This window comes from Mangifera indica, chromosome 3 (assembly GCF_011075055.1).
Source record: "Mangifera indica cultivar Alphonso chromosome 3, CATAS_Mindica_2.1, whole genome shotgun sequence".
Lineage (NCBI taxonomy): Eukaryota > Viridiplantae > Streptophyta > Magnoliopsida > Sapindales > Anacardiaceae > Mangifera > Mangifera indica.
Window position 1 is genome coordinate 3,327,244 of NC_058139.1, and position 23,909 is coordinate 3,351,152.

The window sequence follows — 23,909 nt, forward strand, 5'->3', positions numbered from 1 at the left end:
AGTCATGCTGTGGAGAAGAGCATGAACTTGAATACAAAAGTAATGGGTCAATTAGAGGATACACAATTATCAAATGCAAATATGACTACAACTATGATTGTATTGGTTTTATATAGTTTAGCCTCGCCATCATTGAGTGGCCACTGGCCAACTTTTTTCCCTTGTTGGTAGGATCCTCCTGAATAAAAGAATGTGTAGCACGTTTTCAAAGTGGACAGGACCTTCGCCATCCATGTTTCCAAGCAATTACATTAAAGGTTGAAGAAGCAATAATTATTATGATAAAGGGCCACCTCCATACTATTTTCATGTTGGGTCTCTTGGTCCTGCCAAATTGAAAAAACTCAAATTTATTATATGTAAAAATTTCAACTCACTATATTCATAAATTAAGATAAAATAAAATTCAGAATAACAAAAACAACACATATAAATAGTTAGGGCTGGATTCGAGCTGAGCCGAGCTCGGCTCGTAGCCAGCTCGGGCTCGGCTCGGTTTATTTATGGCCGGCTAAAGTTCGGCTCGAGCTCAACTCGAGTCGAATTCGGCTCGGCTCATTTTCGGCTCGGCTTATTTAAGGCTCGGCTCGTTTTTCTTATCAAAATGACATCGTTTTATATATATATAGATCAAAACGATGTCATTTGTATAAAAAATTTAAAAAAAAAATCTACCGAGCTAACCCGAGCCAACTCGAGCTCGATCGAGCCAAACAGAGCCCAGCTCATTTCGGGCTCGAACCGAGCCGAGCCGAGCTCGAACTCGAGCTAGCTCGGCTTGAGTCCAGCCCTATAAATAGTACACAAAAGTCTTAATATGGAAGAGAGAAAATTAGAAAAATATTGTATTTGGATTTTTAGTGCATATCTGTAGGAGTTTTTTTTTTCTCATTTTCACCGTTCGATCGTTTTAATTTTTGGACTACTAATAAAAAACTCATTGTCTTTATTCTAAATGATAGAGATCGCATTCGGTTTATCAAATGACTTATTATTTGTGTTGAAACATGATTTGTATATTACAATTTAATTTAGATAATTATTAAAAAAATGTCTTTTCTTTTTCATCTACTGTTGAATTACTCTCAAATTACAACAGTATTTTAAGTATATCTAGTGTTATATTTTAAACAGTCGAGATTTGTTTTTTATGTTTATAATGTGATATATAAACGCACAATTTTATTGTGATATTATCTTTTTTTTTTTTGTAATTGTGTTTTTTTTTTCATTCTCTTATTTTAGGGAGTTGCATATCTAGTGATAGACTGAAAATCGTGTATCATAATTTTGAAAATAATAAATTAGTTTATTTAGATAATACCACATGATTTTACTCTTTATATTAAAAATATTTTCATGTTAAATTATAGAATACAATACAATTTTTTTTTTAAAATTGCTTACTATCATATAATTTAATCAAGAAGAGTCGAATTTGATTTTGGGCATGCTATTTTTTTTCTTTTCTCCCCCAACATTTTATCCATTGTAAACCGACATGTAAGTCAAATTTCAGGAAGGTAGAGGAGAACCCTTCACCAAACCGGTAGAAAAGATTATTAATTTATAAAAGGCTATGCTCTTTTAATTACATTAATCCCTACAGCTCACCTCATTACAATAGAGAGAGATCAAGAATTACCAAACACCACTCCATACCCACTGCAGGATCTTTGACTTATGCAACCTTTTCCACTTTTTCACATATTATTATTCATAATGGTGATAAGACTGAGCATACAAATTCACCCTCATTTACCATACCCATATAAACAAAAAAGTATTGAAACATTATAATGGCTCTTGTGATCCATCAAAACTTTGATTCTTCCATTCGCTTTCTCTTTTGTAAAGACAAAGAAGATATTGTTCTGGCTGCTAGAACCTTCCTCACCAGAAGCCTCCATCGCCCATCATCACTCTTTTTCTCCCCTTGTGCTCTCAACTTGAATTGCCTGTCACAATACAAAAAGATATTTTCAATGACTTTCTTCTACCAGAAACAAGTGTCCTCCGTTGCATTTGCACCAGAAAACGACATCAAAAACAGTATCCACTTGCTTGGACATATATTTATTTTTTAAGAGCACAGGGCAAATCAAAATTGAAAGATAAACCCTATGACCTCCTGGCTTGTCTTTTATAAATTATTGCAATAACCAGGTCCATTCCTTTCCACCAAAATCTTATCAATCAACATCATTTTTGAAAGGCTCAATACCAAGTTTCGTTGGTCCGTGTGAAATCGTCATCAAACATGTCATAAGTAAAGTTGGGTGAAAGGGACTGATCACCTGCAAAGGGGAACTCCGCAAGAGTCAGGTTGGTCGCACATTAATGAGTGAAGTCGAAGGAGCTGCCACAGCCGCTTGCACCGCAAGCACCCTTCGTTCACCCTCTTCTTGCAGGTCCCAAAATGGCGGATCAACAGTTGCACACCTTGACACGTGGCGAATTTACTGCAAGGACCTTTGTGCTTGGTGGGCTCCCTGTCATATGGACGCACGATCGTGCATCCTTCCGTGCAAATGTGCTCCAGGCAATCCATTGCCTCACTTAGCTGTAGATACGAACTCTGTTCCTCTCTGTGCCTTCTCGTCCTCTTCCTTCTCTGGAATAACATTTTGTGTTATTAAATTAAATAAACACCTATTTTTCATTAATGGTCGAGGCTAGAAAAAGGGCAAAAAGTAATTTACCAATTCAGCTTCATCCATGAATTGAAGAATCTGAAGCTCCATCCATGGATCGTGATCTTGCATAAATTTCCACCCTTCAGTCTTCTCAACGCTCTTAAACCTGCTTGCAATTAACTTCATACATTTGAGGGAAAGATCCGGTGCATCGCAGAGCCTGGCGAGTTGAAGCACGTCCACCACATTCTCAATCGTTAGCCGTTCACCTAAACCCTTGGTGCATTGCTGTTTCAGCTGCGGCACCAAGTACACGTGTGATAAGGCCAGGAGGTGGATGCCGTATTTCTCTACCTGCTCCTCCGTGCACCTGCTCCACACGCCAGGGACATTTCAGTCATTTCAATATCATATAATAAAATCTGAACTAGATGTGACTAATCTGGGTTGTCTGGTTCTATGACTTTCACGAGTTACTTAGGCGACCAGCTTAGCTGGTTTGAACCCGCCACGTGGCATTCGATGGTTCGTAAACAAAATATTCTCTATTTTTTTTTAATAAAGAATCTTCATCGCCGTCGAGTTCGACCAAAGAGCATAAAGCCGTTAGATTAAAACCTCGTGCTAAAATGAAACAAAATATACGGCAGAGATTAAAAGGTAATCACCTGGACGTGTACAGAAATCCAACGAAAGAGGAAACGGCACCAGAAGGAACCCCGAAAATCGGAATGACTTTCTCGGAGCTCCGATGTTTAGGTGGCCGTTCTATGATATTCTCCAACACCGGCGACGCCGATGCCTAAATTTCACCATATCAAAACAAGAAAATCAGATCTTTAAAAAAAAAAAAAGCAATAAGGAGAAATATTGAGTCGAATCAAAACAGAAATTGTTAGAAGAGATAATAAGCATACCAGGATACCGGTGTGAACTGGGATGAGAAGGCCATCGGAGGTGAGTATTTCGAAATCGGGCTCGTAAAAGACGCTTTGTTTGGTGAGTGTAGCGAGATGCGAATGGAGATGAAGATTGCAACAGATGGTGGTTGCGCGCAGAGGTTCTTCCATTGGAAGGGCGAGCGAGGGAGAGATAGAATGACAGAAGGGAATAAGTTATTCTTTGAGTGTTATGTTTGTGCGGGGAGAACGAGATTGAGGTTAAGGTCGGCCGCCCTGTCTGAATTTTATAGACGCTCTAATGATAAAACGACAAAATCGAACAGTTAAAATGTTACTTTTTCAGAATTACCACAGACCAGACAGTGCAGAGCAGACCTGTAATATTTCTAAATGCATTTGTAGCACGCCTTAAGGAAAGAATGAGTTGCCTTGCATCAAAAAATAAAATTGTGTATATAGAATTATTTGTTTCTAATTTATCTTCCTGTATTTACATGTCCAACCGTATCCTTGATATTTTAGTAGTCAGATGAAATTTTAATAGCTGACGTGGAACATCCGTGGTAATACCTGACGTCAGCAGTGTTTCTTCGACTGTTTATGATCTTGACTACGGGGCCCGCAGTGAGCACTAGAATTTGGGTCAAAGGACTATTTTCCACCCAGGGTACGCTAATTTGCCAAGCTTCCCTGCGTGATGGAATCAGATTTTGTATCAGAGATTAAAAACTAAACTTTTTGGAGAATATTATTTTTCAAAACTTAATTTAGGGAAAATAGTTAGTTTTTAAGGGTTAAGGGACAAAAAAAAGATAAAATTTTTAAGGATTAAGGTTTCATTAATTTTAACAATTTATAGATAGGTAAATAAGATTTTCAAAGTTAACAGAGAAAATTTTGATATATTAGTATACTTTAGGTGAAAAATAGTTGTTTGGCCTAGAATTTGTGTCGGGGTGGCAATTGGTGGGACTGGACGTCACCATGGTCTATGGCGGTGTGCCGAGATGCCGGATAAAAATTATTCAAACGTGGATATTATTGTTAAATTGAGGGATCTGTTTATATAAATAAATAAATAGAGAAAGAGTTGAAACTTTTGTTCTAGTTAATTGGATTAATCCAACTAGAGAAGTATGAAACCTTGCAGTGTCTATGGCGTTTTCATGGTAATAGCCCGAATTCGAGTAGGGATTTGGGAGTATAGGTAAAAATAAACTCGAATAAAATCCCAAACATATGTTGTGCTTAACTAACGAACTGAGCATAATTTGCTTGCCTTTATAAAACTGATTAATGTTTTATTAATTCGATGTCATATTTAGCTTTGCATTACAGATCAAATTACCCAAAATCCTCAAAGTTTTATTTAACTTCTTTTATTTACTGTAACAAGCTAATAAAGTTAAAATTTAAATCTAAAACCAATCAGTCACAACCGCCTCCAATCACCGCAGCTTCTCCACTCCAATGTTGTTGGCGACATTCCAGTGCTCCTATTTGCCCTCCATGCCAATTAACGTTGCTTCACCGTTGCAATTCCCTGCATAAACAGACGACGCAACTCCACCTCGGTATGCCTTCAATGTTGCTCCGTCGTTTCGACCTGGAATGGCATAAGAGAGATGAGATACAAGAATCTTGATGGACATCTTCATTTAAAAGTGTTTATTGAGTTTCTTGTTTTCAGAACTTCAAATGAAATTACAACTAGCATAAAGATTGAGGCATTGTTATTGAGTATGAAATTACAAGAAGCTTGAAATGCAAGCCTTAAGCAAGCTTGAAACCGAGCTTGATAATCAAGTCAAGCTATCTCATGCAGACCTGAGCGAGTGCAAATGAACCTAAGCTTATGCGAGCCAATCTTAAATAATAAAATTATCAAGTGAGCAAAACCTGAACATATAGTTGAGTGAACTCAATGAGTCTAAGCTTTGGATACCCCAAAATGAGTCGGTCCCTTATTGGACTCAATTCAGCTCATTTCCAACCCTAATATGCATACATAATTTTTATATATAATTTGAATATATAGATAATACGTTATTATATGATTAGATATTATTTTATTTTTAATTTAAAATAATTTAATTACATAATAATACATCATCTGTATATATATATATATATATATAAAAATGTGTACGCAGCCCTAAATTTATATGTTTTTAATTTATAACTCCACTGATTTATTATCAGGTAATGTTACGTAACTTTATAAGAAATTATTGATTTCTCATGTTATGGACTCATTGTAGCCAATACATTACAATACAGGGTTAAACCCAAATTTCATATTGGGCTCTTGGGCTGTTATCCTTATTGAGAAATTATATTCAAATCAGCCCATGTTTGAAAAATGTCTCGAAATTAGTCTAACCATATTTCTCTTTTTCTTTTTCATAAGCAAATTCACTAACCCTTTAATCAAAATTTCAGGCTCTCAAATGCTCAATCTCTTGCAGTCACCATCAAATCTGTGTCCTTTGATTCAAAGGAGTGTTGTAGTATGAAAAGCTTTAAAACAGAGAGCATGTAATGTTATATGGAAGTGGTTAAACCTCACATTTTAGGGATTTGAAATATGTGTATGAAACATACAAATGAAGGGTTTTCTGGTTACATGGTTCCTTCTGTGTAAACTGTTTGAAATTAAACTAGCAGGTGCATGATGAAAATGAATGATTTTTTGGCCTTTTATTTTTTTTGTGTGGGGTGGGGGGGTGGGCAGCGCGGCAAAAACAGAGTGGAGGCATCAACAAATTGGGCAAAATCAATCAAGAGGTTGAAGATAATAAGAAATGATCAACACCCAACAATATTGGGAGTATAAATCATCACCATAAGTGATTAAGAGAAGGTGCAGTTTGACCTAGATAAAATTGCAAATATTTCTTTTTATGTCCCATCAATTTCCGAAAAAAAAATTATTGACAAACTCTAATAGAATATATAAGCGATATCATCATTTTACATAGATCAAATCATGATATCCCTTTGAGTCACTTAAGAGGCGTTTGGTTTGGATAATGTTTTATTATCAAAATAGAAAGATTACCTTGAAAATAGATTACTTAAAAGATTACTAAATATTACTAGTAAATTATTTTACTTAAATGTCCTTGAATATAATTATTTTTAAATATTTTTTTATATTATTTGTCATATTAATTAAAAATAAATTTATTTTTGTCTCAAAAAATTAATAAATAATAATATAATTATAATAAAATTAAGATTACCTTAGTAATCTTTAAATACCTAAGATGAAGATGATAATCAGATTACCACATATATTATCTGTCACATCAATATTAGTAATAGAATATTATTATAATATTTTATTAATGACAAACCGAACAAATGAATAAAAGATAAATTACTAAGGTAATATTCAAAAACTGAAACCAAATGACCCCTTATGGTAACTAAAATAAAACTGTATATATATATCTATTTTGAATACATAAATAAGTATATATTTTATATATATGAACATGTGATTGAACGATTTGAAATTAAGATTTAAATAACATTCAACCATATGATGATACACATAATTATATATTTATTTATATATTTAAAATAAGTACATATAATATTACTCGATAACTGGTACTCCTTAATCAATGAATATTAGTAAATCTTGGTTATCTTTAACTTATGCATTGAATTTGTGTTTAAAATATTTTTGGGTTAATCATTAAAACAACTTTAATAATATTTTTGGGTTAGTTTTTATAGAACAATATTATTTGTGTTTAATTTTAAATAAATATGTTATTATATAATTTAATATTATTTTATTTTTAATATATATATATATATACACACACGAATGTGTATATACATAAACATGTATTATTTGATTGTGTATTATTTTATCATTAATTCAAAACAATAAAACTATGCATACCCACTTTAGATTCATAAATGAGTACACACTTGATCGTGTTATCAAATGATCAGATAATTTTGAATTGAAGATAAAATAATATATATTTATATGATAACATATTATATGTGTATTCATTTATATACTAAAAAATAAATATGTATAACATTAATCGATTCAAAATCATCAAATCATATCATGATACATTCATATATGTATGTATTTGTATACTAAAAATATGCACAGGCTGATTTATTTATAGTTTTATTGTTTATGTATGGGATAGCGACGAGTGGAGATGCATTTAACCTGGAATCAGTCTACTATTTTGTTCCACCTTAAGAAAATGGCATGTGTTTGTACATTGCAATTTCATCTCCACCATTTCTTCAATCAGGTTATTGTCAACCACAAGTAAAAGTTTTCGCTGAAGACTTAACTTTTGTATCTGATTTCTCAAACCGTTCACACAAGTGAAGTATCATATTCCACAATCTGCTTCTAAGCGCATGATAAAGAAAATTGTTCCATATGTATCTATCTGGGTCGTCTCATTTCATTGATTACCAGAAACTTAGACCAGAAGAATAATCTGGGCAAACGCTATCCTCCCGGCAATCTCGCCTAGCAGTTTCCTGGTAGGCCCTGCCAGTTTTACAAAGCTAAATATCGTTGAACTTCAACACTAATGAGGGTGATTGGTTCAATCCAATTAAATTTATAAGAATTCCCGGTCAAGAGTCAACAGTCCCCTTGCCTCTACTCAGGGCAAACAGACTCATTGGAACTGTTAGATTCAAACTTTAATGATCGAATTGGACTTGGTTATGATACATTCTGTGTATATATTTTCACTGTTGCCTTCCTATTTAAGTCAGTTGCCACTGTCTGCCACGTCTGTAGTTTCCAAGAGCGATCAACATCACAAATTGAAAGAAGGGAATTTGTAACAATTTTTGTCCGAATATCACAATGGTAAAGTTACCTTCTCTCAGGTACATCCCAAATGAAGCAAATTCGATACATCTCAAAACTCTTCACACTTCTCAATTTGTTATTTAGTCGTGTGGGATATCCTAGCTTGTGAATCATATCATTATCATACCAAATAACATAATTTCGGATGAGTGATAGGCATAGCTGACCAACCGTTAGTTGTTGTCCAGTAAAGGGCTGATTTAAAAGACAAGCCTGATTTATGTCAACATCTGGCCAACTAGTTAGAGAAGAGAAGACGTCGAATCAGTTTTCTATGGATATACCTCTCCAGCACCGATCAACCACAGCTTGCCACGAGAGGCAACAGCTGCATGCCTTACAGCCCACAACAAAATCTGCTGCATGTGCGACCTCCAATATGATAAATAATGTTGAAATTTGTTAAACTTTTGTCAAAGAAAACCACTCATATCAAAAGCAGTTCCATGGCTTGCATGTGCTTTCTCCTTTTATTCTCACCTCGTGGACCCATCCCGCAATACCCTAATCCTAAATCACTTGAATTTTGAATTTTTTAGTTTGCTGTTAAGGGTAACTTTTTCTTTATTATTTTACTGCATTGGTGAAAGAGCAACCACCATTTCAGGAATTTCCTGGTCAAACGCAGTCTGCAGAAGGTGAAGCCATTTATGTTCTCTGGGAAAAGAGTGTTGCCTGAGTTATCTGGGTGGATGGACATTGCTGTATGGGAATCCAAAATTTAAAAGTATTCAACATTAAGCCAATCGATGATGTTCTATCAAAGCTAATTTCTCGGTAGCCAACAGGCTAACCCCACCTGTATAATTCAATTTTCTTCTAACTTAAAAATAAGTTTCTTTTGTCCTCTCACACATTCTCATCATACATATAAGTTCGTGCGGATAAATCAGTAATCTAGTATTTTTCTTTCCCATTTGCTTTTGTTTTCTGCGTGTTCTAATATTGACAGAAGAAAAGACACAAATATGGAGCTTTGATATAAATAAGATAATTTAGTATAACCAACGCTTCTGCACTTGTTTTCTCTCAGCCCATCGAGATTCTTAAAGAGTCCTTCGATGGTATCCAAGAGCTACAGGTCGAGGTTGTAATCATCAAAGTTGAATAAAAAAAGAAAAAAAATAAAAAAGACAAGAGTAGAAAACAATAGTAAAAAGAAAAAAGGAAATAAGAAAAAGCCAATTAATTCTATAGGGTACGCTTTTTCTTCAATTTCCTCCTTTGTCTTCTACTTCTGGATACTACCTAATTAGTATAGTAGTCCAACAACACATTTTCAAACTAGCAACGCGAGCCCCGCCGGCAATTAAGCACGCCAGCTCCGCCAGTTATGGAACCCACAAGAGAAGATGGCTTAGCGCCTAAGCTCGAAGCTTTGGCGTAGCTGGACGAGGCGCCCGCCCCAGATGGGGTGAAAAATGCACCATTAAGCATCAGGTCGCCCTCGGATCTCCAATTCCAATTCTTCCATTCACTTTGTGGAGCATCTTCATGCTTTGTAACCTGCATAAAAGTACAAGTAAACTGTGTTAAATCTTGAACCAAATAAAGAATGGCAAGAACAGAGAGGTTGAGTGATGAAATTATGAGCCATACTTCTTTACTGAATCTGGCATCAGGTGCAGCAAATCTGTTTCCTTGACTATTAATGGTTGGTGCAGCACTTCCTCCAATTGCGTACATTTCCCAATGAGTATAGTCATTGTTTACCACATGGAAATATCCATGTCTACATCTGAAAATTTGTAAACAAGCAATATATTAATATCTAGAGACTTAGAATTTACACTTTTTCTTCTTTTTATTGAACTGGTGATGATGATAATTATTACCTTGGAATTCTCTGGACAAGCCCTTCTCCAAAATGATTAAAGGCTATAGTAACCTGCATGTTCTTGTCTTGTGTGTAGGAATCGCTGTGGCCCAGCAACATGACCTTATCATGGTGGGTCATGTAATTGTTCGAAATGGTGATGGCACTTGAGCCGTGAATGGCATCAATGAGTCCATCTCGACAATTTGATAGAGAACAATGATCAACCCAGACGTGGGTTCCTCCAAAGATGGAGACTCCATCACCGTCTGATATTGTTCTCCAGCCGTAGTGGTTTGGGGAGTCCCTCACCATGGCATTTCCTCCTTGTTTACAGTCATGAATGTGTAAACCATGAATTATAATGTTAGTAACGTACTGTATAGTTATACATGGACCACCGGCTATATGAACACTGGCACCTCGACCGTCTATTGTCTTGAAAGAGTTCATGATGAGTTCTTCCTTCAATTGAATCGTCATATCACGAGCAAAAATGATCCACAATGGTTCATCTTGGATGACAGCATGCCTTAGCGTCCCTGGCTTCGGGTTTACAGCATCATGGTCACTAGAGTCAGTGACAACATATATTTTACCATCTCGCCCACCAATGGCATTCTTGCCAAAACCAATTGCGCAGTCAGCTAGTCTCTGCCGGTTATTCTCCCAGTTGGGGTCACACCTCCAGCAATCGTCAATCGGATTCCCACTTCCACATGACAGATAACCCAAGTTTCTCCTAGACGCATTGAGCTTCCTGTACACCAAAAAAAAATTAACACATTATGTTAGAAAATGTGCATAGCATAAATGGAATTGGGGCCATGTATGGTGTTAAACATATAAATATACCTGTGTACTTCTTGTACAACAGATTCTGGGTCATGAACAGGGGAAGAGGAAATAAGAGCTGGGGACAGGACAAGAAGACAGAAGAAGAAGAAGAAGAAGCACAGAGAAACAGAATGGATTGGCATTTTCATCTTTCCTCTTCTTGACTAGTAAACGTAAAGAAAGAAGAAGAAGAGAAAGTGGTGAGTGTGGGAAGAAAATCAAAGAAGAGGGGTTTATATAAAGAGATTAAAGACGGACGTGATTAAAACTAATCATGTGGGGTCATCCCCTCTCCTCTCATCTCATCTGTTCTTCGTGATTAATTTACTTTCAGGTTTTTACGGGATTCCACAAGACCCGACAGGTAGTTTTGGTCGTTAAGCAAAAGCAAAAATATAATATGTTTTAAAGTCAAAATTTTACTTCACCATCAATCCTCAGCAGTGGAGACTTAGCTGTCTGATGGATATCGGTTACAACTTTTCACCTCAAAAGAAACGAAAACGAATACATCATCTAAATCACTGTAATTAAGTTTCGAATGCTCCTATTAATCAATGATTAGTGTCTGGTTAACACGCTAATTAAGCTATTGTAATTATAAACATGATACAACTGGTTTTATTCTAATTCTTGCCCACAATAGACACCAAATTGTAATGGTAAACATTTCTGGCAAATTATAAGTGTTCAATGCAGCATTTGCTGCACGATTTACTGTCCATTTAAGGATGAATATTTTTATTTTTTCGTTTAATAAGGTTGGAAAATTAGCGGCGACAGAAGCACGTTCTTTTGCCCAAGAAATCAAAGAAAGTAGGCCCAAAGGCTTGTTTTGTTTATTCTTTGTGCACTTCTTCTCAATCTTTCGTGACCGCAAACGTCGCCGAAATTTCACATTATCAAACAACTTCTCATTGAATTTTGCTGACCTGGATCTAAATTTTTGGTTAAATGGAACTGGATCCGACCCGACACAGAACTGTTGTTAGCCATAAATCATGGAACTTTCTTAGGTAGCTGAGGATTTTGGCTCGAGGGCCAAAGATTCTCCTGTCATTGTGGGGACGAGGGAGATGATACGGATTTAAAGGGGAAAAGCGAGCGCTGATGTTGGAATGGTGAAGAAGAGAGGGGCCACGTGCAGGTCTTTGTTAAAGCGGTTAAATAAAGAAACAGGTCCAACTTGGGTAACGGGGCAATGGTGGCCGCCTTCTGAAAACTACTTGGTAACCTCCCTCATGGACGTAACACGTGGTACCCGCATCCCCCTGCCATGTGGCAATCTCCTTCTTAACCAATAGTTTTTCTCTCTTGCACATGCATTATCTCGCTACTTCACATCAATATCCTCTTTAATTTTTAATTGTTCGTATTTACACAGCTTGACGCATGATTGGTGGGTGTTATAAATGAAATTTTGATAAAAATCAACCTGGTTTGTGGTAACAAGACATGTAAGCAGCCAGGCCAGCTGGCACCACGGTTCAAACCTCCCTGTTTTTTTTTTTTTTTTTTTTAAGCATAATCGGTGGGACAAAGTATACTACTGTAGTGGTCATACCGAAATCTTAGGATAAGATTTACACGTAGAGCTAATAAAATTAAAAAATTATAATTTATTAAGTCAACATATAAAAACACATCAATCCGTTAAGAATTACCAAAACTACAACTCAAGAGGTCTTAAACTCTATAGTGGACCCTTCAATTCTGGTGGGTTAATTTAAGATTGAATTTAAATCAAATTAAATTTGAATTTATTTTAAATAAATTTGAGTTTTACTCATTTCAAAAGAGTTGAGTTTGAGCTTAAATCAAGTTTTTAATTAATTCGTTATTAAAACAATATCGTTTTAATATATATTGATCGAAATGACATTATTTTATATCAAAATTTTTAGTTCGTGAGCTTTATGAGCTAAGCATTTCAAAGATCGAGCTCAAAAATGTTAAACTTTCAATTTTAAACTCCTTTGAGCTTAACTTATTTAGGATTTATTAGAGTCGAATTCGAATTCAAGTTTGAATAAATTAGATTCGAATTTAGGCCTAGGTTAACTTAACTTGTTAGGTTTTTCAATTAACGAGTTTAGCCTAACACATCTCTTAGGTATAATGGATTGTATTAAAATTAGTTTGATATGACTATTATCATTTATAGTGATAGCGTATGAATTCGGGATACAATTAAGGACAATAAGGCTTAACATCTCATGCGCACTTAAGTATTAAGTTTTGTTAATTAATCCACATTTTAAGCATCAGATTAATTATAATTATAATCATACTTGTGGATGAGACAAAAAGAAGAAATGGGCTGCATGTGTTATTATGGCTGCACTGCATCCTCAGCTTACATACACCGTGAGGTAGCAGCCATCATAATTTTCATCTCACTTTAATCAATTATGCTGGAGCATGTCTTCACCTTATTGTCAACCCTCTACACTAATTACCTTCGATGAGACCCTTTTGACCTTCAACATACCAAACCAAACCAAATCAATCTAATATATAATTTGCCTTCAGACTGAAGATATGTAACACTTTTAGCATAAAAGTTTTAGTCTGATTGGGTCCAGTGAAGATCGACCATTGTTGTTTGGGCCTAGGCCATTTCAAACTTCTAAGCCCAAGCCCCACTACAAAGGCTTAAAAGAGAGAGTGCCACTAGCTGCCAAGCCGTGTACAACAGAATTGTACGTAAAATAATTAATTTCCCATTTTCGTTTGGTATCTAAGTCACTGGTGCACTCAATCTTGCAATGGTTCATTCATTTTGGGTTCAAATTTTTATGACACCTTCTTCAATAATGGGCGTCCTTTTGACTTTTGCCATCATTCGACAGAGGAAATTCATCTTCAGGCAGAGAAATTAATAAAATTTATAAAATATTAAAATTCTTATAAAGAGATTCTGAATTTGAATATTTATCACACTTTTAAAATCTTATAATTAATTACTCACCGTAAAAAAGAAATTCAACTCCGGTGCTTACGTAGGTGCAATTGAGGATGGTGATGGTGGACCATAAATGTTAAATCCACTTTATTCCTACTTAATAAAGAAATTGATTTACATTACCCATCATCCCAGCTAGTTCCCCATTAATATTGACGTACCATATGATACACACACACACACACACACACACACACACACATATATATATATATATATATATATATATATATATATATATATATATATATATATATATATATATGTGTGTGTGTGTGTGTGTGTGTATATATATGGGATAATTATTCAATTTAATTTCTTTTATAAGTTATAAAAATATAATAAAATAATATTTAATTATATAATAATATATTATTTATATACTTAAATTATATATTAAAAACGTATATATATGTCATTGGCAGGAAATAATAAAAGCAAATCTTCGGCCTTTCATTATGGAGTAGTAAATCTAACTGGGTTGAAAGTTGTTGAAGGGCCTTTATTTGTTTACTTTATTTTAATAAATAATCTCTCTTTCCATTGCTACGACTTGCATGACAAGGATGTAAATCATGGTGAAAAGTTGATCCAACGGTCCAGGTTTATCAGAGAAAATTATATTTATCAGTTTGACCGCGGTCCTCCTCTTTTTACTTTGCTGTATAGGTGAATTGGAAGATGCAAAGGCGAAAGTAGTAGCTTCTGGTACATCCTGACTCCTTGACCGAATTCGCTCTCTAATTAACACCATCTTTCTCTTTGTCTGGTTGTATTTATGATTGACATGAATTCAGAACATCCGTTGGATTGGATTTTTAAATATTTCCAGTCATTAAAAAAGAATAAATAAATAAATAGATCAATCACGTGATTCCGCAGACTACATGAAGGGCATGAAGTCACTAGGGTTTTCTTAGCCAGCGGCGTGTCACAGACTCCCTTAACGTTCAATAATGAAAACCTAATCTACTATTTTCCTACTGTAGAATAATGGGCACGTGGCATAGAATAATTAGGTGAATTCTGCATTGAGGCCATGGCGCTGGGTGAGAGGTAACATAGATAAGTAGGAAGATTAACATAAAAGAAGAGTCTGTATGGAAAGATGTATCATTAATTCACACCCCTTTGGTAGCTTGGTTATTTATGTATGGACTATAATAGTAACATTCTTCACGCGCTTTCTTTCATTGCTCCTCTTTCGCACCTTGTTTGTTGTTGATGGTGCTCTAATGGAAATGTTATTTTTGGTTGTAGCCATAGTCCTCAACGGTGTGGTTAGATGACAATGATTTGATGTAGTGAAACTAATACAATTCATGAGATTTTGCCATTCAGAAAGTCCATGAATTGAAACAAAAGTTCAAATGTTTGGGTTTAAGCTATGACATGTCAGTTTGTAAAAATAATTTTTGCTTTCAGACCAAAAGACTATTCCCATCCAAGGTTAAGTATAATTTTAAATTCATACTTTTCAATTTTTAACAGTCTAAACTTTCATCCATATGTAAAATTCTGTTAAAAAACTCAATTAATATTAAGGTTAAAATTGTCATTTAACCAAAAAAACTAAAATTTTATTATATTTTTTTACCTTCAATTTGAAAATCTAATAATTTCTTTCTATCCAAAGTTTAAAAAGTATCAATTTTACTCTTCGGATTTTGAAACCATCACCAGAGACGATGAACTTTATGTTCTTCAACGGCATTGACTCTTCCTTCTAATTTATTTTCTCTTGCTGACTTGTTTTTATCTATTAATTAAAATGGTTAACTCTGATAAAAATCGTTAGAGTTAATAGCTTTAATTAGTAGATAGAAACAAGTCGACAAAGAGAGATAACCATGGTGGGAGGACGAACACGATCAGAGACGGTGAACCTTGTTATCTCTAGTGATAGTTTCAAAATTCTAGGGGTGAAATATTATTTTTTAAACTTTAAATGATGAGAAATATTAGATTTTCAAACTGAGGAAATGGAATGTGATGAAATTTTAATTTTTAAAATTATTTTGTTAAATGTTATTTTATCTTTAATTTTAACAGATATGATTTTATCTTTTACGGTTTTTCTCTTCTTTTTTTTTGTTAACCTACCTATTTTGTTATGTATGAGAGACGATTATAGCTTATCAATTTCAACCTCAGGGCAACTCTTTTTTGTTTGAGATAAGATGAATATATGTAAATATATATTCATATAAGATTCAATAGTCAATTTAGGGTCTTGAAACAACTTAAAAATTTAAAAAATTTCTCATTAGAATGCAAATATTTTAAAGTAAAAAAAGGAAAAAAAAATAAAGACATAAAATGGAAGGAAAAGGAAGAAAAATTGAAGAAAAACAATGAAAAGAAGAAAACGTTTTCAAATATTTCATTCAAAGCGAAATTATTTTATTTTAACTTTGTCTCAATAAATCATACAATTTTATTCGATTTTTTGGATGGTAAAATTAAAAATTTACCTTTATAATCAAAATTTTCTATTGATAGAATTATGATTGGGTGAAAAAATATTATTAATATTATAAAGGGGTAAAATATGTTTTCCACTAAACTTTAAGTTGGGAAATGGTTAATTACTCTATCGCCAATTCGCCAGGATCAATTTGATATTGATGGCGTTGATCATCGTGTACTTACAATCTTACATCAGCGTTGATGACTATAATGCAAATGACTATTTTACACTTATGGTTGGATAAAAACATAATTTCTCACTTATTAATTATAAAAAATTGAAGCACTTATTTATACCCAAAATTTTAGTTATTAGTATTAAAAATAAAAATATTTTAAAAAATTAAAAATATATTATATTTCTATTTTTAAATTTAAAGACTAATAAATTTTTCTATCTAAAATATAAAATTTATATTTTCCTATTATAACTTTTTTAGCACATTATTGACAGTCAGAGACTATAGGATGGTTGTGTTCTCTCTCTCTTTTGACTCTCTCTCAATTCCCGTTATATTTCTAATTGTCACAATCTAATGAATCCGATTAATAAAGACTATTATTTCTCTTTATCGTCTTTGTCCCTTAGATGAAGACAACACTTCATCTTTAATTAAGATGAAGATGAATCACATCTTTGTTTGGAGATAAACGATTTATCTTTGTTGATCAGTTTCTTCCAATGATAATGAGCCAAAATAGAGTATGATTAAAAGAGAAGCTGAGAGAGAAAGGAAACATCGTCGTTGATAGTGATGACTAGAAAAACTTAAAAAAAAATTGTTGATTTTTCAAAATTTAAATAAAAATATTTTTAGATTTTTAAACTTTGAAAGAGGAATATAATAAAATTTAAAATTTTAAAAATAATAATATTTTTTAATAATAATAATAAAATTTAATAAATTAATAGATGTTTAAATTTTTTATATTTAAAAAATTAGATTTTCCCTAAATCTTGGGTAAAAAATAGTCATTTCACCTTTTTGTCATTATATATTTACAATTTCTGAAATTCACGACGAAAGCTTTAAATTAAAGCAGCTTCATCCGGTTCAGAAATGTGACATACGCGCCTCTACTGAAATTGGTTGTGGTGATGGGACCGACCGTAGTTACAGCTTTTTGCCACAAGGCATGAAAACTAACTGAAACTGCCGATGCCGAAACCGAAATTACAGAAACAGCCCTGTAAGAGGCTCACTGACCGAGACCAATGCCTTACTACAACACTCTGCACACGAAAGAAAGAAACAAGAATTTTTCTGCAAAATAAAATTTATCTTCTCTCTTTCTCAGGTAAACAAATGAAATCAATGTGATGCTCTTCCTTATCATCCTCATTCATTAATGACATTTACTTTTTTGCCACTGGCAACCTCCTCCTCTTTATCTTGAATGTTTATGTGTACATTCATGTATCTCTACAACTATCCAAAGCTCATCCACCAAGAACAACGAGATTTTGGGGCTGGAATTTTGTTTTAACCCGCCTTTTACGCCTTCTTATTCAACCTTTGTTAACTTCGAAGCCTTATATTATTATTTGTAGGTTTGAATTTTCAACTTTTGTCGCTTTTACATTGTTTTGTTTTGTTTTTTTTATCTGGAATATTGAATTCTTTGATTCTCTTTTGAATGTAACAGTTGTTTTCTTGCTTCTTTTTTTTTTTCTTTAGAGCCGTGTGTATGGAGATATTACTAGAATAGTTTAAGGTTCTTGGTGTTTGTCGTCTTCATTACTCTGTTTTTTCTTTTCCTGCAAAAGGTATGAGTCCATACTTTCTTTTGTAGATTCTTTGTTTTTTCTTTCGGTTTTCAATTGTGCTTTTTAGGTGCTGTTTCTTATTCTTTAGTGATAGGTGCTACATTTTAATTTAGGTGTTCTTTTACTGTATCTTGTTATGAAGAAAGAAGATTGCACCTGGTGAAAGTGAAGAGGTTGTTGCTTTTTTACATTTTCGTTTTGTGAAATGTATGTGGCGGCGTTTGCCTTTAAGATTGAGCGAGACGATTATTTTGACTCAAATAGCGTTTTGGTTTTGGATTTGCTTTTTATTTGGATTGGAGTTGAAACAGTTTTCCATCGATGTTTACTCTTTTTTTTTTTTTTTGCTTTATTGGGCTGATGATTCTACTACCATGGGATTTCTTTTCAGGTGAAAAATGATGGTCGTTTTAGTGGGTCCTCAAGATTGAGTTTGTAGGAGAGAAGGAGCTCTATTTTGGATTATCTGTTTGATTTTTTTGAAAATGACGGATGGGCGGCGACATTCAGTAGATATCCCCATCTCTAGAACTCTTGTGGCACTCAGAAGAGTGCGGTCACTGAGGGATCCGTCAACTAATTCTTTGAGCAAATTTTCTAATTTGCTTGAAAATGTGAATTGGGAAACAAATTCAAGCAATGGGATTTCTCTGAGGTTTGAAAATGGTTGTAAAGAAGGTGTTTCTCAAAATAACGGTCTCTTATCAGAATCTTTAGGTTTGAATAGACTGAGAAATGATCAAGGTGATGATTTGGAAATGCATGGAGGCTTGCCTGATTCTAAATTAATGACAAGTCAGACTTTCGATCTGGAAGAAAATGCTGATAATCCTTGTAGAAGGAATCACGTTAGAGGATTAGATAATTCTTCATCAAATGAAAAGGAGGTTTATGGAGATGAATTACTCAATGAAAGATATTGTGGTGATCATAGGGATAAAGAATTAGACTTGGCTTGCATTGTGCATCCTAGTAATTATATGGAAGATGTAGGTTCGTGCAAGGGGCCAAATGTAGGATCATTATTGAAGAAAAAAACAGACCATTCCATGTCAAAATGGAAATCCCCATACAAAAATCAAACTAGGTTCACAGATGATGTTGGTAGTCTTGTAAGTACTCCTTGCCCTTCTATAAGTGATGCCTTGTCAAATCGTAGCATGTCATTATACACAGATGAAGAGGTTGATGTTGTTGACAGCAGTTACCGTGGATGTGGACTAAGCTACTGCTGGTCCAGAACTCCTCGGTTCAGAGAATCAAATCCTTCTGATGTAGAAGACCATCCCTTGTTAGCTGGGGACGTTAGTGACACAACTCTTCATGGACATGGGCAACACAACATCAATAATGAAATTGCTACTTGCTCTGAAACTCCTAGGAGTTTGAGTCAGAAGTTCAGGCCAAAATCTTTCGAAGAATTGGTTGGACAAAATGTGGTTGTGAGGTCTCTATTGAGTGCCATTTCAAGAGGAATGGTAACGTCCTTTTACCTCTTTCATGGTCCTCGAGGTACTGGCAAGACCTCTGCCGCAAGGATCTTTGCTGCTGCTTTAAATTGCCTCTCAATTGAGGAGCACAAGCCTTGTGGTCTGTGCCGAGAGTGTATTTTGTTCTTTTCCGGTAGGAGTAGGGATGTCAAGGAAGTGGATTCTGTGAGAATCAATCAAACAGACAGGGTCAGATCCATTATGAAGAATGCATTCGTCCCACCCCTTTCATCACACTTTAAGATATTCATTATTGATGAGTGCCAATTGCTCCATGGGGAGACATGGATGACTGTTTTAAATAGCTTGGATAACATTTCACAACATGTTGTCTTTGTAATGATCACTCCTGACCTGGATAAGCTGCCACGAAGTGCAGTATCTCGCTCCCAAAAATATTATTTTCCCAAGATAAAAGATCCTGATATTGTGAGCAGATTGAGGGAAATCTGTGTTGCAGAGGATCTCAAATTTGACCAGGTTGCTTTAGACTTCATTGCTACTAAATCAAACGGTTCTCTCAGGGATGCGGAGATGATGCTTGATCAGCTCAGTTTGCTTGGTAAAAAAATTACAATATCCTTGGCCTATGAGCTTGTGAGTGTTGGATAATTGTTTGTTGCATATACTTTCACCCATATTTTCCTGTTCAAGATATTGAAACATTGCTTGTGTGTGCAGATAGGAATTGTTTCTGATGATGAATTGCTTGATTTGCTAGATTTGGCTTTGTCTTCTGACACTTCAAATACAGTAATAAGGGCCAGAGAACTGATGAGATCAAAAATTGATCCAATGCAACTTATTTCACAACTTGCAAATCTCATCATGGATGTTCTTGCTGGTAAATGTCAGGAATGTAGTTCTGAAGCTAGGAAAAACTTTTTCAGAAGGCACAATTGTAAGTACTTCTGTGTATATATATTTGATAAGTACTTGCATAATTTGGTCATTATTTTTTCAAACTATTAGCTGTATGTATGTAACTAGTCAGTTAATCTACCATGAAAAGATTCCTCAGAATTCAATGAATGTTAAGAGTTGTTGAGACTGTTGACCTTCATCAAATCTATTGCTGACCTAAAAAGTTAACATTTAGATGAACTCTAAATTGCTGCATTTGACTTTATGAAACTAGCTACCAACTGATTACCAGTACTTGAATGGATTTTTGTGTTTCAGGTCATGACAGTTATACCTGCTGCTGTGTTTTTTATTGGTAGAGGTTTGCTGTTTTTTAGCAACATGGAAGTTCAAATAATTTTCTTTCCCTAGAAGGAATCTTCTCATTGTTTGATCAATATGATATACTAGTGCAATTTAATGTTCTTTTCTTGGTTGCATGAAGATTGATCTATTCACGTAGTGTGATAGGGATTTTGATAGTTTAGTATTATATCTATAATGTGTGTATATATATTTATATACATGACTATCTTTGATTCAGTGCGTTTAGTGACTGTACTTTGTTTACTTCACCATGTGTTTCACTGTTGTTTTCACAATTATCTGACTATTGGTATTACAATTTTATGTTCAATAGCTGAAGTGGATAAGCAGAAATTGAGTCATGCACTGAAAATACTTTCTGAAACGGAGAAACAGTTGAGAATGTCGAAACATCAAACCACATGGCTCACTGTAGCTTTATTGCAGTTAAGCTCAGTGGAGTCTTCATCCTTAGATCTAAGTGATTCGAAGTTGAGTCAGAGAAATGCACATGAGAAAGGTCATAAAACTCACCATCACTGCTAATGAATTAGTTCCTATAAGAATTCTCTCTTGCTCTCTCTCTATCCCCTTTAATTGTGCTTATAAGGTTCAAATATTCCAATGAGGTAAATTTTCATGCTGAAATCTGTTTTTGCTTGGATGTAGATGGTGATTCTTCTAGCAAATTGTCCCCTTGCGAGAGCCTGAAGCATTTGGCTGTCCATTGTTCCTGTGATGACAACAAATCAAATAAATTTGGAACTCAGGAGGATTTTAAAGGAAAATTGGAATTGATATGGAAGAAAGCTACAGAATTATGTCAATCTAAATCACTGAAGAGTTTTCTAAGGAAACAAGGGAAAATGTTGTCTCTTCATGTTAACCAAGGTACACACTTATGGTACTTTATTGATTATACCTATAGAAGGTTTAGTGTGGATTTGTGTCTGTACTTCTAGTGATGACTGAATAATACTCTGTATTCTAGGTGTGGCAGTTATCGAATTGCAATTCCATCATCCTGACTATGTATCTAGGGCTGAGAAGTCCTGGAAATTGATTGCAAGCTCTCTTCAGACAATACTGGGTTGTAATGTTGAAATACGGTTACTTTGTGCTCCCATGTCAAACTTTGGTAAGACAAGGAAGTCATCTTTCAATTTGTTTAGTTGTTCACGCAGAATTCAGCAGAGGTCTTTATCAACCACAGATTGTGGGAATGATTCTGAATATTCTGATTACATTTCTGAAAAACCTGTCATGAAGGATAGGCATGTTTTGAATTGTTACTCAGATTGTGGATCAAATATGTCAAATAACTCTTGTCACAGAACAGACGTGGTAGGAGCTTTAAGAAATAGTCAGGGAAATGTACTAAGTACTGGTACACCCTCTTCCCAGAGAATAAATCAACATGATACATCAAAGGCTCCTGGTTATGGAATCAACTCTTTAGGGGAAGAGAGAAGCACTTGTGAGTATAGTGATTTATCAATTCAAGAGCCGGAAATTCAGCCAAGTTGCTTTCCTACATCTTTAAGGCTTAAAAAGAAGTTATACACATCAGATACTACTCAAACGGGCCATGCAAGTAACCGACAAGAAAACAAGCTTGCATTGTCTATCCCGAATAACAATTCTTTTGATACATATATAGGTGTCAATGACCCCTGTGTTTTCTATGGCAGCTCAACTAATCACTCGGACAGCTTCAGAGAGGAGGATGGGTAAGAGGTTTAATAGTGATTTTCTTTTGTTCTTGTTAAGAAAAAAGATTACTTTATGCTCAGTAAAGCTAACCATATGCAAAAGTTTAAACCTAAGGTTAAGGTGCAGTTGCTACAGAGTTTACCCTTGTTGCTGCCCCCTGCAATCTACTTAACACCATTCCACGTTAATTGCTTTCTAACTGCATGCACACAAACTGTTGATGTGTCAATGTTTGTTTGAAATTTGACAGTTAACTAGAAACAAAGCAATCTTGTCTTGTGCCTTTTGTAAGTACGTCACTGCTAATTTATTATCTTGTGCACTTTTGCAGATTGAAAGAGTACTCCAATGTGCTTTGTTGGAGAACCCCCATTCCCCCAAGGAAGGTAACATACTATTACAGCCTGTAGAGGTCAATAGCCTGAAACCAGTTTCATAATGAGTAGCATTATATGTGTGAATGCAATTGACTGGCATATGCTAGCAAATGTTAGATATCCCTGCCCTGACTATGTTATCTCACTTATGCTATGGTTTATCTCATTTCAAACTGCCTAGGTTAAGACTTGGTTAATTTCATCTTAATTCTGGTTTATCTGTCTTAAGGTGTTGCAGACATATGTATACATTGTTCTTATTTCTGCTAAAAATTTGTATATATGGAAGCTTCTTTTTGAACCGTAGACCAATTATTAACAGATTGGCAAAAATGGTTGTGAAGGCCTAATTTAAATCAACTAGGATGTTAGATATTGATGGCATAAGTGTATTGATGATTGCAGGCTTGGCAGCCGGCGCATCAACAAAAAAGGTCGAACATAGTGCAGTGCATTCTACCCTGTGCGAGTGCTAAGTAGTTGTTGTATCGTATGAGTCTGATGACTGAGCAGATGGCAAACATTTTTGGTAGCTGCACTGCAGAAGAGCTTCAAATATACATAATTTTTTCCAAAGTTTTGTAAGTATTTGCAGAACGTGGAGATCATCACAGGGCATAATGTTATTGTGATATGTATAGCAGTTGATTTGATTTTACAGAATAAGCTTCTCTTTGGCATTTATTTTCTACTGAGATGCTGAAGTTTGCCTAAACTTTTTCCCCTCTGGGTCGTAGTTGATCAGCCAAAATTCCATAATTTAATGAAGTTTTCTTTGTACTAGAGTCGTTCAAACGATGAGATTATAATGCACTTTGGACATTCTCCTTCTGAGGAGAGTCAAACAAACT

General features: G+C 34.6%; 3 protein-coding genes across 3 annotated transcripts; 1 reads left to right on the plus strand and 2 right to left on the minus strand.

Moving 5' to 3' along the window:
• Positions 1-1,540: 1,540 nt before the first annotated feature.
• Positions 1,541-3,813, minus strand: LOC123210040 (BTB/POZ and TAZ domain-containing protein 1-like). The gene is made up of 5 exons (XM_044628200.1): positions 3,554-3,813; positions 3,305-3,438; positions 2,703-3,006; positions 2,298-2,614; positions 1,541-1,958 (listed from the first exon to the last, which is right to left on the minus strand). Exons 1-5 carry the CDS (start codon positions 3,704-3,706, stop codon positions 1,817-1,819), a joined length of 1,050 nt encoding a protein of 349 aa, XP_044484135.1. The 5' UTR covers positions 3,707-3,813; the 3' UTR covers positions 1,541-1,816.
• A 5,560-nt stretch (positions 3,814-9,373) lies between these two features.
• Positions 9,374-11,414, minus strand: LOC123212073 (probable pectate lyase 5). Its single transcript, XM_044631111.1, has 4 exons — positions 11,086-11,414; positions 10,250-10,990; positions 10,014-10,152; positions 9,374-9,920 (listed from the first exon to the last, which is right to left on the minus strand). Exons 1-4 carry the CDS (start codon positions 11,214-11,216, stop codon positions 9,699-9,701), a joined length of 1,233 nt encoding a protein of 410 aa, XP_044487046.1. The 5' UTR covers positions 11,217-11,414; the 3' UTR covers positions 9,374-9,698.
• A 7,231-nt stretch (positions 11,415-18,645) lies between these two features.
• Positions 18,646-23,841, plus strand: LOC123211849 (protein STICHEL-like 2). The gene is made up of 7 exons (XM_044630777.1): positions 18,646-20,356; positions 20,441-20,660; positions 21,303-21,488; positions 21,638-21,859; positions 21,960-22,698; positions 23,013-23,067; positions 23,464-23,841. The coding sequence occupies exons 1-7, from the start codon at positions 18,755-18,757 to the stop codon at positions 23,536-23,538; spliced, it is 3,099 nt and encodes a 1,032-aa protein (XP_044486712.1). The 5' UTR covers positions 18,646-18,754; the 3' UTR covers positions 23,539-23,841.
• Positions 23,842-23,909: the final 68 nt, after the last annotated feature.

What these genes read in the sequence shown, in the direction of transcription:
- LOC123210040 (XM_044628200.1), bottom strand. Translation starts at nt 3,706, where the DNA reads ATGGAAGAACCTCTGCGCGCAACCACCATCTGTTGCAATCTTCATCTC. An exon ending in CAGTTCACACCGGTATCCTG is followed by an intron (nt 3,439 to 3,553) that starts GTATGCTTATTA and finishes GGTGAAATTTAG; the next exon opens with GCATCGGCGTCGCCGGTGTT. An exon ending in GGATTTCTGTACACGTCCAG is followed by an intron (nt 3,007 to 3,304) that starts GTGATTACCTTT and finishes CGTGTGGAGCAG; the next exon opens with GTGCACGGAGGAGCAGGTAG.
- LOC123212073 (XM_044631111.1), bottom strand. Translation starts at nt 11,216, where the DNA reads ATGAAAATGCCAATCCATTCTGTTTCTCTGTGCTTCTTCTTCTTCTTC. An exon ending in GTTGTACAAGAAGTACACAG is followed by an intron (nt 10,991 to 11,085) that starts GTATATTTATAT and finishes TTTGGTGTACAG; the next exon opens with GAAGCTCAATGCGTCTAGGA. An exon ending in CTTGTCCAGAGAATTCCAAG is followed by an intron (nt 10,153 to 10,249) that starts GTAATAATTATC and finishes ACAAATTTTCAG; the next exon opens with ATGTAGACATGGATATTTCC.
- LOC123211849 (XM_044630777.1), top strand. Translation starts at nt 18,755, where the DNA reads ATGACGGATGGGCGGCGACATTCAGTAGATATCCCCATCTCTAGAACT. An exon ending in CTTTTTCAGAAGGCACAATT is followed by an intron (nt 20,661 to 21,302) that starts GTAAGTACTTCT and finishes TATGTTCAATAG; the next exon opens with CTGAAGTGGATAAGCAGAAA. An exon ending in GAGAAATGCACATGAGAAAG is followed by an intron (nt 21,489 to 21,637) that starts GTCATAAAACTC and finishes GCTTGGATGTAG; the next exon opens with ATGGTGATTCTTCTAGCAAA.